Here is a 19,604-nt window from a genome sequence, read left to right as displayed (position 1 = left end):
TTTGGTTTCTATGGAGACTTCGTTACGTAGACATGATTGATGGAATCATTGGCCACTGAGGACGGATTCAACCTCTAGTCCCTCTCCCCTCCCTGATGCTGGGGTGGGGGTGGAAGTTCCAACCTTCTAATCACTGGTGGGTTCTCCTGGCAACCAGCCCCCCCCCCCTTAGTTAGGGTCCTCACTCACCTAACACAAGGCACCTTTATCGCTCTCCACACTTAGGACATGCGAGGGTTTCAGGAACTGGGAGGGGACGGTGGATGGAGACCAAGTGTCTCATCGTCACAGTACCACAGCGCACAGCTCTGAGATGTGCTAGAAACCACTGGATCACACACCAAACAAATCCAGGAAAGGGCGAGTCCATGCCGTCAGAGAGAAGGCGACCAGTGTCCTTGAATAAGCAGGGGCAACGGGACCCCGTGCCCCGGGGGAAATTGGTCTTAGTGGGGAGCACAGCCTGTCCCCGCAGGAGCAGGAGGGACGGGCCGGCCTGCGGGCACAGACACTGGCAGCTGAGGGGCTGTGGTGAGGAGCTGTTCATGGCGGGCGTTCTGCGATGGTGTCATTTTTCTCTGAGAAGTAGCAGCAAGGTCACCAGCTGAGTTAGAAGGAGGGAGGAGGGCTGGAGCCTCAGGAGTGAGTGTGAGTAACTGCATGGCGGGGGGTGGGGGGGGGTGGGGGGGGGGATGCGTGCAGCACGCAGGGCTCCCGGAGGGCAGGGGAGGGGAGCGTGCGGTGGGCTGGGCCGCGTGTGCTTAGATCGATCGCGTGTTTCCCAATGCGTGGTGCTTCCTGTGCCGGCGCTGTGGCACGCACCTCCCACGCATCTGCTCTTTAAGCTCATACCAGCCCTAGAGGTAGGCACTGCTGTTACCACGCGGACATCTCCGGTGTGGACAGTAGGGGAGAGGGGGAGAAATACACACACACAGGCGTGTGCACGTATGTGTGTATAAGTACACTGACACTAAACATCACGGGAGGGTATGCAAGAGACGGACGTCATGGTTGCCTCTAGGGAGGGAGCAGGGCGCCTGGGACACTGAGGTGAGGAGAGGGAGGCCTAACTGTGGACCCTTCCCGCCTGTTGGTTTTGAACCGCGTGACGGTGTTACCTGTAAGAGTCACCGTGGAGGGAGCCGCGCCAGCCTCGGGGTTGGGATCAGCACCAGCTGAGCTCCCGGCGTCGCCACCTCTGGGTCTGGGCAAGTGGGTGGTCCTGACAGTGAGCCGACTGGCCACAGGGCCAGGGTGTGCCGGGATCGCTAGAGAAGAGGGCAGCTCCCTGCGAGGCCCAGAGGCCCAGAGGGAGTTCGTGGTGGGACTAGCAGGCTCCCACAGCTAGAGCGGCTCTGAGCAGGACCAGGCAGCCCAGCCTGGCCACCAGAGGGCAGGCTCAGAGCCAGGCGATGGGGCCAGATCCCAGCTCATCACTTGGCGCTTGGCAGCCTGAGGGCAGGGTCCTTGGCCCCTCTGGGTCTCCGTTTCCTCGGCTGCTAGATGGGGGGAGCCCTGGCGGCCCTGGCACAGTTGTCAGTTGTCGGGAGAGTGCAGGACCGCTGCTGCTTGCAGAGCGCGCTGTGAGCATTAGGGAGTATGGCTCTGTCCCTCTGAAGGTGACTCTGCCCGTAGGCAGTGGGAGCCCGGTGCCCCGGTGCCACTTGGTGTCCCGCAGTCTGTCTGGCTCTCGCACTGGCAGGGGCCTGGCAGGGCCAGGGAACAAGGGCGTGCGCTCCCGTCACCAGCCGCTCGGGCTGGGCGCTAGGCAGCTGCTTGTGGATTCAAAAAGCATCTTCGTGCCGCTGAGCCAAATGCCACGGACACCTTGTTCCCTGCGCGAGGCAGTGACTCAGCCATTGTGCCAAGGAAGTGACGGGAAGCTGTTGCTCTGGGGGAGGCACCCCGAAGAGGGTGCGAGCCTCGTCTTCGGTGGGGAAGCCCGGTTCCCACCTCCCCTCCTGCAGTCACACTCTGACGTCCCGAAACGACACTGAGCTTCCTAAGGTCGGGCCTTGGGCTCGCTCTCTGGACACTGTGATCGGGACCTTGTTGAAATCATGTGCCATCACCCAGCAATCCTGAAAGAGCCCCTTCAGGTCCAAGGAACTGCAAGCCTCCAGCTCAGGTCACCTTAGGACACAGGTCAGCTTTGCCTGCCTGTCTGTCTGTCTGCCCGCCCCCTTCCATGTGCCAGGCACTGCTCATGCAAAGACAGCAAGTGGGCTCCATCCCTCAGAAGCACAAAGTGTAGAAAAGAAGATCACACACACACCAATAATTCCGATGTTACAGAGTGCTGTGAGAGCCGAGGACCGTGACTAGCTCTGCTAGAGGCCGGCAGGAAAAGCTTCAGAGCGGAGGTGATATTTGTGCTGGGTTTTGAGATATAAATAGGAGTTCACCAAAAAATGAGTAGGAGGAAGGAAATTCCATGCAGAGAGAACAGCCTGGGCAAAGACCACAGGCAGGAGATCATGGTGCTTTCGAAGAATGGCGCACAATTTACTTTTCTTATTTATTATTATTATTTTAAAATACATTTTTATTGATTTCAGAGAGGAAGGAAGAGGAGATAGAAACATCAATTATGAGAGAGAATCATTGATCTGTTTGGAGCCCACAACCCGGGCATGTGCCCTGACCGGAAATTGAACCGTGACCTCCTGGTTCATAGGTTGCCGCTCAATCTCTGAGCCATACTGGCCGGATTGGCACACAATTTAAAACTTATGAATTGTTTATTTCTGGAATTTTCCATTTAATTTCGAACTGCAGTTGACCAGAGGCAGCTAAAACCATGGACAGCAAAACCACAGATAAGGGAGGATGACTATGTTTTTCTTTTTTCTAATCTTCACATTTCTATTAGGAGCGTGGCTAGGCCCCAGTTCCTTATTCACAATGCCCGAACCCAAATAGCCCCGGAAAACAGAAGTGATTTTCTTTCTCTGGGAGGGAACTCATCTTGTGGCAAAATGACCTGCACAGCTGGGAGGCTATTTATAGTCCTTACGGATGCGCTGGTGTGAACTGCCATCTTCTGCGGCAGAAACACGAATGCATTTGATTACAGGTTTGCCCCAGGCCCGCTCAGGGTAGTGTGTAGCTCTGTGGCATACGCACCGTATTGCCTTTTGACACTAGAATTAGAAACGAAACCCTGATTTCCCAAACCAGGCTGGCCCCGGGTGTGTCGGTAAGAAAGCGTGGGCCTGGATCACTTTTGGAATGCAGGCGCCCTGCTCCATTTCTCCGGTGGTCTCGCTCTCCGTTCTGGGACCAACGGACACCGCGTCCACCTGTCTGCACGTTCAGCCCTCCCTCCCAGCCCACCTGGCCCCAGCAGGTGATCTCGCCTCCTGCTTTACAGCCGCCTTAGTCAGGAGGCGGTGGGAGGAGGGCACCGTGGCCTGGCGGGCGGTGGTCTATATTTTAGAAACTCCCCCGCCCTGGACGAGTGAGCTCCATTACGGTGAGCAACTCATTGCACCTTTGGCCTCAGTTTACTCTCTCAGTAACCCCTGCCCCCGCCCCCGCCCCCCAGACTTCTCTGTCTCTACCAGGTCGGAGGCATTTGCTGGATCAAATGCTACTACGTGCCAGGCATGACTGCTGGCTGTACATTTGATTCTCACAGTCACTCTGGGAGGGAGACTCTACTATTATTCCCACTTTTCAGATAAGAAAACTGAGGCTCAAGAAACAGGCACTACCACTTGCCAAGTCCTCTCGGCCGAGTGAAGGTGGGAGTCAGAGTTAGAGCTGCGTCTGTCTGACTCTGAAGCCCTGTGCTGGGTCCAGCTGCGGTCCCAGCTTTGTGTAACAGAGGAGACAGGATGTGAAAAGGCGTGGGAAATTGCCCCAGGCCGTCTACATGCTGTGTGGCTCAGCCTCCTGACCGGCCTGAGAGCAGACTGTGGCTCAGCCTCCTGACCGGCCTGAGAGCAGATGGGGTCAGGCAGGGGCTCCCCCTCTCTGGAAGGGTCTTAGATCTGTGCCTCAGGTTGGGTGAGCGGGGTGGGTCCCTCTGTGACCTGGGGCATGTAGGTGTGTCTGAGTGAACCTTTTCTTTCTGGGACCAGGGAGAGCAGGTGGGCAGGAGGAAGACGGTGGTGTCTTTGTTAATGGTTTGAGGTGGAGGAGGTCTCAGGGAGACCTGGATGTTCGCAGTTCTCAGGCTGCACACTGGACAACTCTAGCGGGCACCATTCACACTCTAGTCTAAGTGAGTGGCACTCCCTAGAGTCATGCACTGCACACCATGTCTGATGGCCCTGGAGATGCTCCTTCGCGGGATAGCCCCGTGGTAAGCCGTGATCGCAGTTAAAATGGGCAGGGAACCGACTGTGCAAGTGTGTGCGTCCGTTCTGTCCTCCCTCAGCCCGACAGTGAGCCTTTACCAACGTGCGCCTGGATCTGCGTTTCACCGGCGACACCGTTCCAGGGGGTGAGGGGACATGGCCAAGGTCACACAGCTCCCCTCTTCCCCACTGCGCCTCGGGGCCTCTGCACTCCGCCGCGGCTGCGGAAAGGGGGGTTGGTGGGAACTCCCTTGCGCTTGAATGAAACCGTTACTGTGTGTCTCCTTTCTTCCTGTGCCACGGTCCCCTCCCGCATAGCTGGACAAGATGCTGGACCCGCAGGTGTGGCGGGAGGCGGCCACGCAGGTCTTCTTCGCCCTGGGGCTGGGTTTCGGGGGCGTCATCGCCTTCTCCAGCTACAACAAGCAGGACAACAACTGCCACTTCGACGCCGCCCTGGTGGCCTTGATCAACTTCTTCACCTCGGTGCTGGCCACCCTCGTGGTGTTCGCCGTGCTGGGCTTCAAGGCCAACATCATGAATGAGAAATGCGTGGTTGAGTAGGTGGCGCCTCCTCCTGCCCTTTCCCCTCCCTGTCCACCCTCCCCGGGAGGGGCAGGCGGGCCGTGGGTGGGGGGTCCCTGTCCCTGGGCTGAGGATGGAGATCAGGGAGCTCTCCGTCCCAGCCCCGGACCACAGGGGCAGATTCACAGATGCGTCTGCTGATGGCCAGCGGGTCCCGCCTGGGTGCCAGGAGGGGCCCCCAGGTTCGTGCTCACCGCTGCCTTTTTACCTCGTCTCCTCCCCTTTGTGCTGCAGGAATGCTGAGAAAATCCTGGGGTACCTCCACACCAACGTCCTGAGCCAGGACCTCATCCCTCCCCACGTCAATTTCTCCCACCTGACCACCAAGGACTACTCGGAGATGTACAAGGTCATCATGACCGTGAAGGAGGACCATTTCTCAGCCCTGGGCCTGGACCCCTGCGTGCTGGAGGACGAGCTGGACAAGGTGTGGGACGGGCTGGGAGGCAGACAGGCCAGGGGTGGCTGGGGCTTGGGTGTGGGCTCCAGAAGGCCACCAGGGACCCATTCATCTACTTGATAAGCAAGGACCTTATTTTCATGTGTCCAGAGAGGGAGAGAGGAAAGGTATCAGCTCAAACCCCTGCTCTGAGGTCAGTTGAGCCCTGGTGAGCAGGGGCCCAGCATTACTGCAGTTGTCCTCTACCTCTCCTGCCCATCAGCGTCACCTGGGGTTTTATAAAACCCTGATACCCAGCTTTACCTCCCGACCAATCAAATCATTGTCCCTGGGGTGAGCCAGGCATCGATGTTTTTAAAGGCTCCACTGTGATCATGGGGCAGGCGGGATGAGATCACTACATTCAGGTCTGGAGTTCAGAGCTGGGAGCAATCAGGGAAGGCTTCTTGGAGGAGGAGAGTCTTGAGCTGGGTGTGTTGCTAAAAGGGAGCGTCTTCATCTGAATTACCTGGGGTCCTTGTACACCTTGCAGATTCCAGACCCCACCGCTGAACTCCTGAACTGGTTGGTGTTTTACTGCCTTGGTGGGGGCAGGATTCTGATGCAAACTCAAACCCGAGCCCCGCTGGCCAAAGCAGCGGGATGTAGGTGGGGGTGGGGACCCCTGGGAAGAGGGAAGAGTCAATCCTAAAGCTCTGAGGGGCTCCCAGGGTGGGCGAGGGCCCTCACTGAGGCCTGGCCCTCCCTCCGCCCGCACCCGCAGTCCGTGCAGGGCACAGGCCTGGCCTTCATCGCCTTCACCGAGGCCATGACGCACTTCCCCGCCTCCCCGTTCTGGTCCGTCATGTTCTTCCTGATGCTCATCAACCTGGGCCTGGGCAGTATGATCGGGACCATGGCGGGCATCACCACGCCCATCATCGACACCTTCAAGGTGCCCAAGGAGATGTTCACAGGTACCTCCTGGCAGCCTCCCCCGCCTGTGGGCGTGACGGGGTGTGGCTCTGACGGAGAAACCCTGGGTTCGGACTCATTCCTGACCCACAGGGCTGGGCCTGCTGCAGGGTGGGCGGTAGGCCTGGGGAGTGGGCGTTGGGGGGGCCTGGGTGCCCCCAGGAGCCCCGGGCCCGCCCACCGCACCCCTGCCCCCACACCGGCCTCCGGCTCTCTGTAGTGGGCTGCTGTGTCTTTGCATTCTTCGTGGGGCTGTTGTTCGTCCAGCGCTCGGGGAACTACTTTGTCACCATGTTTGACGACTACTCGGCCACCCTGCCGCTCACCGTCATCGTCATCCTCGAGAACATCGCTGTGGCCTGGATCTACGGGACCAAGAAGTAAGGGGCGGGGGGGTGGGGGCAGGAGTGGCTCCCCTGGGAGCGCTGTTTCCCACGGCCCCAAGGGGCCGGGGTCCCAGAGTCAGGAAGCCAGAGCCAGAGGTGCTCCTGCAGATCATGGAGAGACTGGGACGCAGAGAGGGCAGCGCTGCTCGGGCTGCGGGCGCGAGTCTCCTGGGTTCAGGTCCCGTTGTCACCCTAAACTGCCTTGATGCTCACAGCACCTTTCCTGGGTACCAGCTCCTCAGAATTCAGTCCAGTGTAAGCACCTAGTGGGTGTACAGGGGCCCCTGCCCTCCGCACTCATGGACTTCAGCAGCCCTACTCAGCGTTAAGGCTATTTACACAGGATGTGAGGCGGGGCATGGTTTGGGCCCTCCGTTTGGGTGAGAGCATTCAGCAATAAGAAGAGATTAGGTCTTGTGGCCTGAGCCAAGGACAGCCCCTGGCCTCATGAGAGCCAATCTGTACTCCCAGAAAGCCCTGCGACCAGGTCCCCCTCACTTGCTCAGCAAGGTCAGGGCTCCACTAACCTGCTCGGCCCTCCCCTCCCCTCCCCGGTGTCTGGACCTGGCCTTAGAATCTGGCTCGCTCATTGTCGCTGATCCAGCCACCCGCTTCCTGGGACAGGGCAGCGGGCGGTGACAAGGCAGGGCGCAGCCGTGAGCAGGGCTGGGACACGCTGCTCAGAGGTGCTGACCTGGGCAGCCTGGGGAAGCCCCCATGCCCGTCTTGGAACGCTATTTTAAATGCACATGATAAAATAGAGAGCATTGCACAGGCAACTCGTTAGATTGACAATTAGCAAAATACTGTTTCAAATCTGAGATGTGATACCTGTGTACTTTATTTTTTTAAATATGTTTCTATTGATCTCAGAGAGGTAGGGAGAGGGAGAGAGATAGAAACATCAATGATGAGAGAGAACCATTGATCGGCTGCCTCCTCAGGCCCGACACTGGGGATCAAGCCTACAACCTGGACATGTGCCCTGGCCAGGAATTGAACCGTGACCTCCTGGTTCCCACCAGGCGGGCTCTGACTTTATTTTTACTGCATTACATTGTAGGACCTGGCTGTGGGTTTCGTGGCCATGGTAACTCCGGAGCAGCTGTGAGCAGAAGTGATCTTAGGAGGTCTCTTCAGTTGTAATGTGACAGGAACATATCTGAGATTTAATCAGCTGCTGGCAGTCGCGGGAACGGTTAACACCACTGTGCTTGTTAGCATTTGTAATGGGAAGAAATGCAGGATTTCGGCTAGGTGTTATTGAGGTAGAGATGATTTTTTAAATGCCATTCATGGGCACAGTCTGCGAGCCCCCCCAGAATTCCACCCACAGGCACTGTAGTTAGAAACCCCTAGTCAGGGCAGCCTCTGGACACGAGGAAAGCGCACTTCCCCCTCTTTTCCAGCAGGGGGAGTCTAGAGCCAGGCCAGTGCGAGTTGGGGTGGGTGCTGCCCAGAGCACAAAGCCCTCTGGTGCCGCCTGCCAGGCAGTGTGTGTCCTGCGGGTTGTATTATATCCTGGGTGGGCGTGATTTGATGTAGTCAGAGGATCTTGGCGGAAGACGGCAGAGCCTGCCCCGAGGCCAGCGGCCACAGATGATATACCAGGAGCGCTGAATGTGAGGAATGGGTGGGATGGTCAGGGAAGGCTTCCTGGAGGAGGAGGCTGTGCAGGAAGACGCAGGCTCAGTGGGGTGCCAGCTCCCGGCCCTCTGCTGCCCCCGCAGGTTCATGCAGGAGCTGACAGAGATGCTGGGCTTCCGGCCCTACCGCTTCTATTTCTACATGTGGAAGTTCGTGTCTCCCCTGTGCATGGCTGTGCTCACCACGGCCAGCGTCATCCAGCTGGGGGTCACGCCCCCAGGTTACAGCGCCTGGATCAAAGAGGAGGTGAGGGTGGCAGCCCGGGGCCCGGGGACATGGGGGCCTTCCCAGGCCTTTCATGCCACAGGTGATAGAGACCAATCCTAGTGGGGCAATTGCTATGTGCCCGGCCCTGCTGGGGCCGTTGCACACCTGACTGTAACCTTTCCAACAACCCAGGGCGAGGCGGTATCGTCCCAGTGGCACAGACAGGGACACGAGGGTCGAAAGGCTAACGCCCTTGTCCCTCCTTCTGACCCGTGCTTTCTCGCCCTGGTGTGGAGTGGACTCACCTCCCTTTGTACAAGTGCAGAAACGGGGGTGCAGATGACCGGCTACCTCAAGTAGCAGTCCCTGCTGCCCCTCATCTCTGCTGGTGCCAGACGGTGGTGGGTGGGGAGAGGGCGGAAGAGGGGCCCTGCGCGGGTGAGGGGTGGCAGTGCCAGGCACCGGCCCTCACCCCCGCCCACCCCCAGGCTGCCGAGCGCTACCTGTACTTCCCCGACTGGGCCATGGCGCTCCTCATCATCCTCATCGTCGTGGCGACCCTGCCCATCCCCGTGGTGTTCGTCCTGAGGCACTTCCACCTGCTGTCCGACGGCTCCAACACCCTGTCCGTGTCCTACAAGAAGGGCCGCATGATGAAGGACATCTCCAACCTGGAGGAGAACGACGAGACCCGCTTCATCCTCAGCAAGGTGCCCAGCGAGGCGCCCTCCCCCATGCCCACCCACCGCTCCTACCTGGGGCCCGGCAGCACGTCGCCCCTGGAGCCCAGCGGCAACCCCAACGGACGCTATGGGAGCGGCTACCTCCTGGCCAGCACCCCGGAATCGGAGCTGTGACCACCGCCCCCACCACGCCCGCCCCTCGCCCCCTCCCAGCCAGCCCCGCCCTGCCTGGCCCTCCTCCAGGAGAGGGGCTGCCCTGCCTCATCCCCCAGCCCGTTCTGCACCCCAGACCAGAGTGGGGGCTGCGCCATCTAACCCTCCGAGATCCTATCACCGCGTGGCAGCCGAGTAACTGGAACAGCCCAGAAGTTCTGACTCCCATACAGGGGAGGCTCCCAGGGGCCACTTTCAGGGTCACCCCTCCCTTCTCTCCCCCGAACCTGCTGCCTGCAGATCCTGGTCTCAGAGCCCTCTGTGCTGCCAGGTGGTGGGGTGGTGACAGCCACCGGGGTTGGGCGGGGTATCCCAGAGGCTGCCTGGCTGAAGGCGGGGGAGGGGACGGATGTGCCCGGACCCAGGGCTCAGCTCTAGGTGGGGTCTCCGATGTCCTAGGCCCGGCCTGGGTGGTGGGAGGTGCTCCCGCTTCTTGCCTGGGAGGGCCATGCCCAGGTCTGAACCCTTCATGCCTCCACTGGGGCTTAGCATCTCCCTGTCCCCTGCCCTCCCGCCCCCTCCTGGAGCCGAGTGGTGGCCTCTGCCTCTTCCTCGAGTCCCAGAGCACACTTGTCCACAGCACAATTCGGGTGGTTTGGAGCACAGTTGCAAAGCACATCCCCTCCTCTCACCTCGGACCCAACTTTCTCTCTAGTGGCAGCTTCTCCCTGGAACGGGGTTCCTGGAGTTCAGGGCCCTTGTCCAGGAAGCCTGGCACCTGGGAAAGGGATCATTCCACTGCCCTTTTGGGCTGCCACTCCCCCTCTGTAATGTAAGCACAGCTACCCAGTCCATGGCGGTCGGGGCCACAGACAGTGCTGTGGACGCTGAAGGCAGCCAAGGGGAGGGGCTAGGTGTCTGTGTCCCACCCCCACTCTTCCCTTCTGCCTACCCTGGAATAGAACCTGACCAGAGAACAACTGCCTGCAGAGTGATGGATGGGCCAATGGAAGGAAGGAAGGATGGATGGATGGATGGATGGATAGATGATGGATGGATGGATAGATGGACCAAGGGAAGGATGGATGGATAGATGATGGATGGATGGATGGCTGGATAGATGATGGATGGATGGATGGATGGATGGATGGATGGATGGATAGATGGACCAAGGAAAGGATGGATGGATAGATGATGGATGGATGGATGGATGGATGGATGATGGGTGGGGGGATGAGTGGATGGATGATGGGTGGGGGGATGAGTGGATGGATGGATGGGCCAATGGGAGGATGGATGGATGGATGGAAGATAGGAAGGAAGGGAAACTGGCTGGGACAGCAAACCTCTTTGAGAGCTGTGTTGGGCAGGGAGGCTCCAGGCCTGGGCGCCATGACAGAAGGTTCTGAGTCGCGTGTGACTGACTGCTCTCAGCACTGGGGGGCAAGGGGAGGACAGACTAGGCCCAGGTTCCCTCCTTGGCCCCTTAGTTTCTTGTGCCCCCCTCTTGCCTGGGGATCCATCCCCCCGCCCCACAATCTCCCTTACTTGCCCCGCCCTCCTCCCCTTTCTGGCCTCTCAGCACCCCCGCCCTTCCAGTGAGGGGAGAGGGAGGCACAAGTCTCCCCAGAGACATGAGCCTTTGGGGCATAATGGGCCGCCTTAGGCCCCTCCCCTGACACCACCTCCCACCGGGCCCCATGCCTAGTCCCACCAGCTCAGCAGCAGGAAGAGCAAGGCCCGGGGGAGACATGCTATATATACTCCTCTGTGTATTCTATTTCTATTGTATATGCAATCTGTACATGTGGGTGTAAACGCTGTTAAAGGACAACCCAGTATACTGTGGCTGCCGGACTATTTTCACCCTCAGTGCTGCACAGATCTATTTTCATTGTATATTTGATATATTTTTAATTTTGTAGCTTGTGGCGGGGCCAGGCCCCAGCCCGCCAGCCTGGGGCAGGGGCGCGGTCCCTGCGGCTGGCGCGCTCCTCGCCTTTGGCTGCGGCCGGCCTGTCGGCTCTCTCTCTGCTGTGTTAGTCGTAGGGCGCAGAGCTTGGTGTGTGTGCGTGTGTGTGTGTGATGTGTGCACATACGTGGGTGTGGGTGTGTGTGGGTGCTGATTTGTGAACCCCAGTGTCCCCCATGTCCTGAAGACCCGCTGCCCTCCCTGCTCCCCCTCCTCTCAGCCAGGCCCCGGGGCTGCAGGAAGCCCCTGCTGTGGGGGAAGCCGGCCATCCTTGCTGGTGCCACCACTGGGCTCCCAGACACGGAAGGAAGGAGGGGCCTTGGGGATGGAGCCCCCCCCCCCGCCCCCCGATTCATTTTCCAGTCACCTTCTCGCTGTCTCCACGGGAGTCACAAGCTCTTCACCCTGACAAAAGTCCAGGCTTCTTAAGCGGGTGAGACACCCCCCTCCCCAGGAGGGCCCCTCACAGCGCCCTGCCCTGCATTGGTCTCAGAGGTCCTGACCGTCCGTCCGGAGCGACCTGCGGCCTGTGGCCTGCGCTGTTGACACACCTTCGCTCGCTCCTCAGTGGGCGAGGCTGGGGCAGGTGGGGCCTCTGATGAGGGAAGTTCCAGCCTAGGCTTCCTGGGGGCACAGGAAGGGGCTCCATCCCGGCACAGGGTCCCCAACCCCCACTAGCACCGCAGGAGACGGCGACTCCAGGGCGGGCGTGCCTGAGAGAGTCCCCGTCCCTGCCCGGTCCCTGCCCCTCAGCCTGATCACCAGCTTCTTGCTCAGGGAGCCGACTCTGCTGAGGCAGCTTGACGCCCCAGGCCCAGAGCGGGCGACAGTGGGGCACGAGCTGATCCCGCTGAGCTCGGCTTTGCCCTCCAGCAATAAATCTGCAGAGACTGTTGCTTTCCTAGTGCCGGGAGGCGCCTCCTGAGCCAGCGGCTGTGAGGCTGGGGGCCGGAAGCTGTGTGCTCCCAGGCCGGCAGGGCTGCAGCGTTACAGGCAGGGGCCGCGCTTCTGCCCGTCCACCAGCCGCACCCCTGCCACTGCCTCCCCACAGAGAAGAGATGAACCTGTTGGAAGGCACCTGACGCCCTGAGCATCCACGAGGCCCCCAAACTGGGGAACCTACTGCCTCTTCCCTGAGGCCTAACGACTGGGGGCTGGGGCGGGGGCCCAGGGTCCCCCCGCACCCCGAGCGCTGCTTGGCACAGGCCCAGGTGCAGACAGCGAGCATCACTTTAGGTCCTGGCGCAAGTTCATGGCTGGCAGAGCCCTGGGTAGGTCAAGACCCTCAGCCAGGGGAGGGGACGAGGCATTGTCACCCTGGAGCCCCCTTCCTCTCTGCTCCCCCCATCGTGTGCAATAAAGTGTCTGTTCTTACCAACCCCCTCTTGCCTCTGACCTGCCAGGATCGGGGATGGGAGGGGGCCGCGTTGGGGTAAAAGCTTGGATGGGTGCTGTGGGAGCTGTGGGTGTGGCTGGCTGGCTGGGACTTGGGGAGGAGGAGGAGGGACATGTATTTATTCTCCAAGAATTGTCTAGGTGCCCTTGTAGCAGGCCTTATTGGGCTCCAAGGACTCTACACGTCCACTCATGGGATGTTCGCAACAGCTGTCTGAGGAAGACAGCTGACCTTTGAACAACACAGGTTTGAACTGACGGCACCACTTATAGGTGGGTTTTCCCCAATAAATATACAGCTGGCCCTTCATACCCAAGGGTTTCCCATCTATGAATCCAACCAACAGAACACAGAATTTTTAAAAAATATATTTGTATTGATTTCAGAGAGGAAGGGAGAGAGAGAAACATCAGTGATGAGAGAGAAGCATTGATCGGCTGCCTCCTGCACACCCTACACTGGAGATCAAGCCCGCAACCCGGGCACGTGCCCTAACCGGGCATCGAACCGTGACCTCCCGGTTCCTAGGTCGACGTCTGCCGCTGGGAAGCCTGACGCACTGCCCTGTGTCCCTTTCTATAAGGGACCCGACTACTGGGGTTCTGACCGCCCTGTTCAAGGCCGGCTTGGTGGTTGTCCACTTGAACATGAGGCTCCATCGACGTGAGGACGGTGTTTGGTGTCCACGGCCCCGGCTTTGAGGGGGAAATCCCTGCCCTGCCTTACTGCCAGGGAGAGCTCTGCCTGTCAGCTCTGCGGGGTGGGGGGCGGGGGGGGGGGGGACCCAGCTCAGGGAGGGGCTGGGGCTGGGCAGGCCCGAGAGCCGGGGAAGGGGCAGCAGGGTTCCTTGGAGCAAGCCACGGTCTAAGTCGTGAGAGAGCAGCCCCTCTCTTCAAACAGAAGGTAAAGATGAAATGGGGAATTTGTCATGAATTTCCGTGTTTAGTAAGCACCTACGGAGCTGCGGGTGGGGGAAGTGCTGCTTCGTGCCTCGCTCTCGAGGAGCACAGACTGGCTCCGGGGGAGGGGGAAGGCCCCCTCCCCCCACGGCACCCCTCTCCAGCCTGGAATGAGCTGCCAGCCAAGGTCCCCCCCCCCCCCCCGCCCCCCATTTCCTTCTCCGGCCGGAGGAGACGGTGTTGTTCCAGGAACGGTCAGCAGATGGCAGGAAAACCTTTCTATCCAGATCTTGGTCCCCTCGTCTTCCGTCACTCCTTTGTGGATTAGTCTATTCGTTGAACAAACACTTATTTTTATAACTGATTTTGTTTTTAGAGGAAGAAAGGGAGGGAGATAGAGAGAAACATCGATTTGTTGTTCCATTTATATGCATTTATTGGTTGATTCTTGGATGTGCCCTGGGGGGGGGGGGGGTCGGGCGGGGATTGAACCCAGCAGCCTTGGCCTCATGGGACGCCGCTCTAACCAACTGAGCTACCCAGCCAGGGATGAACAAACACTTATTAGGCATCCACTGTAACAGGCTTTGTGCCAGCTATGGCTGCACAAGGATAAAGAAACCATTCCCATTGTCCTGAGTTGGGGAAAGGGAAGGGAACCCCTTCTCCCCCCACTCCCCCACACCGACCCCAAACCTCCCCATATGTCTCTCTAACTGGGGAATATCTTGGTGCTGGAAATCTCACGCCTTGAAAATGTATTCAATCCTGTGGTTGAAGGTAATGTTTTTGGTTGAACTATCAACCCTCCTATCAGGAGGGACACACCAACCCCCTAAGAAGCAGTCTAACACGGCTTGGGTTTGAGGGAGTACGGAGCCAGACTTCCCCCGTTCAAGTTCAAGTGCCAGCTAGGCCCTCTGGCTCCTGGGAGCCCGAGGCCTCGGCGCTTACATCTCCGAGTCTGTAAAACAAGTAAAATGAACGGATTGAAATGAGACGATGCATATTGCTGTGATTCAGGTTACCCCAAATCTTAGTGGCTTAAAACAACCGTTTTATTATACCCATGGTGTTTTGAGGGAGGGATTCAGGCAGGGCTTGTCTGAGCGACTCTCCTGGTGTCAACTGAGGCCAGACGCGCCGGTGGGAGGGTCCAGGGCAGCCTCGCTCGCGCTCATTCCGAGGGCTGGCACCTGGGGACAGTGGCTGCAGGGCTGGGCTCTGAGTGTCACCAGAGGAGCATCCGCACTGGCCTTGGGAGCGTCGCTCATCTCCGGAGGGCAGACTCCTGTGATGGCTCAGGGTGCCCGAGAGGCCATTTCAAGGGACAAGAGGTGAAGCTGTCCCCGCCCTCTGCCCCCATCCCTCTGCCTCATCGGGTCCATGCAAGGAGCGTTCTGAGTGCCCAGGATTGTGCTCAGCATTGAGAAGAATTACATACAAAGAAGGACAGGCAGGGCCTGCCTTGCGGAGGCCTCATAACCCGGCGTGGAACGTCCTGCCACTCATTCCCACGGTGCCAGGCACGCCATTGCGTCCTTTACTTAAACATCGTCTTCTGTAGGAAGAAACCTGGAGAATGAGGAGGAGACGACGTCTGTCCCTCAACAAAAAACACACCCTTGTTGGGGTTACTCCGTGCCTGGCACAGTGCCAGCCGCGGGGCAGGAAGACGGGGCTGAGCCACCCTGGGGCTCCCTGGGCTGGAGCCGGTTGGGTGCTGGGTGTTCGTTCTCCCCACGCTGCCCCTGGGCTCTGCGAGCATCTACGAGGAGCCAGGGCTCGGCTGCCTCTCCAGTTGAGGCTTCCCTGTCCCCGGGACACTGCGGGAGGGGCCGGTCCATCAGAACTGATGAACTGTAATGGAATGAACCAGTTAAGCTGGAATTTAGCCCAGGTGGGAGGAATGGAGATGGAGCCATGCTGAGTGCTGAGTCTTGCCAGCTGGGCCTGAGCTAAGGTACGTGCGTGCGCTCTGGACGGAGGCTGGGTCTCTACCCGGCAGCCCTGAGCAAGGAGGGCTCTGGGGCCACCTAGCTGGCCCTGGCCCTGGCCCTGTGACTCCCATGAACCAGAGGCCACAGTCCCCTGTGTCACTCCCTGCCCTTGGCCCGATCCCAGGCGCAGCTCGGTCCCCGGAGCTCACTGCTGCTCCAGGGCCTGAAACCTCTCACGGAGAATGTGCCTGGGAGCAGGCACTCGGGCCCCTGACAGCCCTTGGTTCCAAGTCCATGCTTTACAAGGCTCTGAGTCCTGGCCAGGCCCGAGTGTGTGGCCTGCACCCTTCTGGTCCTTTCCCTTCAAGAGTTGGGCCATCAAGGCCATCTCTGGAGCTCCCCAGAGCCCCAAATGCGCCGTCACTAGGGTTTTCACAGCCACCAAACCCTGCCTTCAGCCCCGTGCAGAGCCGTTCAGCTGACCTCCACGGGGCCGTGGGCTGTGCTCCACGCGGGTCCTCCCCAGACCCGGCCTGGGAAGGCTCTCAGCATTTGGGTTGGAGCCTGTGTGTCTGGGGGGGGGGGGGCAGGGGCGGGGTTAAATCAACCGATAAGCAATCTGGAGGCCGGCAGCCTCCTCTCGCCCTTCCTTCCCTTCTCCTTCCACGAGGGGAAAGGCCCTATGCCCTCCCCTCAGTGCTGATGGCTGATAAAGCAACTCAATTAACTGGGCTGGGAGCAGGGCAGGCCGGGAAAGGACACTGGCTCCTTGACCCGGACCTGAGGGAGAAGGGGGTGGCTCCTGGCAGAGCTCCAATGCCAACGGGGGGCGGGGGGGCGTGAGTACCAATGGACAGGACCTTGCCTTGGCAGATGGGACCTGCTTCTCGGCCTGGAGCCCCTCGAAACAAGCAGAGCCCAAAGAAGAGATTGGATGGCTCCTGTCACGGGAAGCAGCCGAGCCGCACGCCGGCGGGGTCCGCGCAGCTCTGAGAGCCAGGGCCTGGGCTGGTGGGTTCCAGAGACGCTGCAGGTGCTGACAAGCCCCGTCAGTGTCACCCGGGAGCCAAACCCCGTTTCCCTAGTCGTTGGCCACGCTTTCACTCCAGGTGAGGGAGGCCCGTGGCTGGCACTTCCGCCTGAACTGGCTCCTAGACAGACGTTCCTTCCTGACCGCCGAAGACAGCCAGCACCAGGGGACAGGGTGGAGGAACGGGGGTGATGGAGGGAGAGGAACACAGGTTTAGGAACGTCCAACTTGACTGCGTCGGAGTCTTGGTCACGCCTGTCAGTTACCAAGGTCTTGGAGGAATGGAAAGGGGAGGGAGCAGGGAGTTATGCTGCCAGAGCTGCATGAGGTGCTGGGATTGACAGGAAATCCAGAATCAGGGGTCACCCCGGGCCTTTTAGCCCCTTTTTCTCACCACCACAGCCCCCAGCTGCTGTGAAGTCTGGCGCAGGGTCTCCTAGCACCACGAGGGGGCAGCACCCACCCACCCACAGTAGACGCGCAGGGCAGGCAGGCCGGGGGCTCTCCTCCCTCCCTGGGTTCTGGGCTTTGGGGAAATAGCATGACCTCATACACACAGAACTGATGGGGGACAAGCCCTGTGATGCCAACTGTGGCGCACTCAGTCCCCCAGAAAATTCCAGCAGGGCCCAGTAACAGGGTAGCCCAGAGCTCCAGCATAAAACCTTTAGCAAATGGTGAGGCCTTCTCTGCAGGCCCGTGACGTGAGGCTGAGCTCCCCAGTCCGGCCAGGAGCCCGTCAGTGCGCCGAGTCAGGGGTCCTCCCACCCAGGGCACCTCTTCCCGCTGCGCCTCCCAGGCGGGGCCTTCGGATTTCCTTGGCTCTTCCAGGGTTCCCTTACCTCAACCCCAGCGTTCTGACCTCCCCTCTTCCTCTCCTTCTCCCCGGGGCAGCTTTCTCCCTCCACCCATCTCCCCACATGCCACGGTCTTGGAGGAATGGAACACCATCTGCAAACACCCCAGAATGCACGCTCCCAGAGGCAGAGGTTTAGTAGGGCAAGTATTGGGGGACCTTCGTTTTATTGGAACAGCTTCAGCACATAGTAGGCACTCAAGAAACGCTAATTGAATGAGCAAATGACTCAGGAGTAGGGTGGGCTTTCACCTCTCCTTCTGGGGTGACTGAGTTCAGGCAGCGTGAAGAACAGGACGTGGGGGAGAGGTGCCCAGCCAGATAGGACTTCACAGCCATGCATCGCGGTCGGTTCACTACCTTCCTCGCTGTGGCTCTTCCTTCCTCACTCCAGCTTCTGGCCAGGCCCGGGTCTTCTCTTCCCAGTCACATGTGGGGGTTTTCTTTTTTGCCGCAGCAAACTCAGAGGCAGCTGAACTCTCAAATGCAGACATCACGTCCAAGAGGTGGGGGGACCAGATGTAAAAGGGGTGCCAGTGAATGTGTGTTTCTGACTACAGTCCAGATGGTACCCACCTCCTCTGCGTATCAGTAGATCATCAAAGATCATTGTCATTTTGGTTTTCTGACTTCATGCTTTTTAAAAAATATATATATATATATATTTTATTGATTTCAGAAAGGAAGGGAGAGGGAGAGAAAGGGAGAAACATCAATGATGAGAATCATTGATCGGCTGCCTCCTGCACACCCCACACCGGGGATCGAGCCCACAACCCGGGCATGTGCCCCGACTGGGAACCGAGCCCTGACCTCCTGGTTCATAGGTTGATGTTCAACCCCTGAGCCACGCTGGCTGAGCTCTGCCTTCATTCTTTTTTTTTCTTTCTTTCCTGATTTCATTCTTAATGAGACTTTTGCTTCGAAGAACCCCTTGAACTTGCACTGGGCTCTTCCCTTTTCCTCGGCCCTTGTCCTGGTTGTCCCAGGAGAGCCAGGCACTCCTGCCCTGGAGACAGGACGGTGCACAGGTGCCTAGGGCAGGTGCGTCCGTCACTTGCATTTCTGCCTTAAGATCCTCCTTACATCATCCAGGCGGATATAGAAAGGCTGCCTGGACCTGCTTTAAAAACAAAAAGAGGCTTAATTTCAAGATTAAGAAGTTCTGGACCTAAAAACAAATGAATCTGGGAATTGCTGTTGGGATGAGGCCAGTCAAAGCTGTTGGTGCCCAACGTTTTGGGCATGGCAGCTTCGCAGTCACTTAGCAAACAAGTTCTCAGGGGCGGGCGCTGGGGGAGCGCCCTCCTGGAGAGCTCGGGGTGGGGAGGGGAGAAGACATAACAAAGGGCGAAGTCACACTGCAAGGCTTGAAACCAGAGCAGAACCAGGAGGGGGTCCCAGGCAGGGCCGCACCTCCTGCGTGTCCCCTGGCAACGGTGAGCCAGGCTTAATCGTCGTTCAGGCCCACCCATTGCCAGGAGCCCGAGGGGTCACCCGTACCACCAGGGGGGCTTTGGCGAGTGTGACAGGCCCCGTGAGCGTCAGGACCACGGACATCTCGGGCCTGGCCGGGCCTGGCCGGCGCAGGATGCGGGCGGGGTGGTCAGGAGGCCCCAGCACGGAGTCTGGAGCGGGAGGGGGCTGCCTCCTCCTCCGCGCACCTTCCCTCCGCTCGCTCTCTCCCCCGCCTCCGGTCGGCCGCAAGGAAGCCGCCACAATGCGACCAGCTGGGCGGGGAGGGGGCGAGCGGAGGTGAGAGGTCAGGGGTGAGGCGCGCTCCGCGGTCACCGGGGCTGCAGTGGGAGGAGCTGCGGGCTCGGGGGAGAGGGAAGCGGGGCGGAGGGGCGGGAGGGGCGGGTGGCGGAGGCGCGCAGGGTGGCGCGCTCGGCTGGGCGCCGGTGGCGAGAGGGTGACGCGCCTCGGTGGGGCTCGGCTCGCGGAGAAAGGCTGAGATCCGGCCGCCGGGGCCCTGCAGCGACCGGGTCGGCCCCGCGCCGCGCCCCGCCCACCCCGCCCCGCGGAGGGCGCGCCCGTGCGAGGCGGGGCCGAGAGGAAAAGGCGCCACCGGAGAGTGGTGTCCGCTGGCCTCGCTGGAGGGAGGCGAGGAGCCCCTGGACCCCCAGACCCCGGCCCCCCCTCCCCGCGCCTCGGGTTACCTCTCCGCCCCCTGCCGCCGCGAGCCAAGG

The 19,604-nt window shown here is 59.8% G+C and overlaps 1 protein-coding gene across 3 annotated transcripts in view; it reads left to right on the top strand.

Moving 5' to 3' along the window:
* SLC6A17 (solute carrier family 6 member 17) overlaps window positions 1-10,411 on the top strand; it is a 38,580-nt gene extending 28,169 nt beyond the window's left edge. For all 3 annotated transcript variants that reach the window (XM_059675361.1, XM_059675359.1, XM_059675360.1), the window contains exons 7-12: window positions 4,626-4,867; window positions 5,127-5,319; window positions 6,056-6,248; window positions 6,467-6,626; window positions 8,363-8,525; window positions 8,975-10,411. In XM_059675361.1, the coding sequence (XP_059531344.1) occupies window positions 4,626-4,867; window positions 5,127-5,319; window positions 6,056-6,248; window positions 6,467-6,626; window positions 8,363-8,525; window positions 8,975-9,343 (1,320 nt within the window). In that variant the 3' untranslated portion in view covers window positions 9,344-10,411. The remainder of the gene's footprint in view (window positions 1-4,625; window positions 4,868-5,126; window positions 5,320-6,055; window positions 6,249-6,466; window positions 6,627-8,362; window positions 8,526-8,974) is intronic.
* The last annotated feature ends 9,193 nt before the right edge of the window (window positions 10,412-19,604 follow it).

Source organism: Myotis daubentonii, chromosome 18, assembly GCF_963259705.1.
Source record: "Myotis daubentonii chromosome 18, mMyoDau2.1, whole genome shotgun sequence".
In the NCBI taxonomy this organism is placed as follows: domain Eukaryota; kingdom Metazoa; phylum Chordata; class Mammalia; order Chiroptera; family Vespertilionidae; genus Myotis; species Myotis daubentonii.
This window is presented reverse-complemented; position numbering and strand designations above follow the sequence as displayed.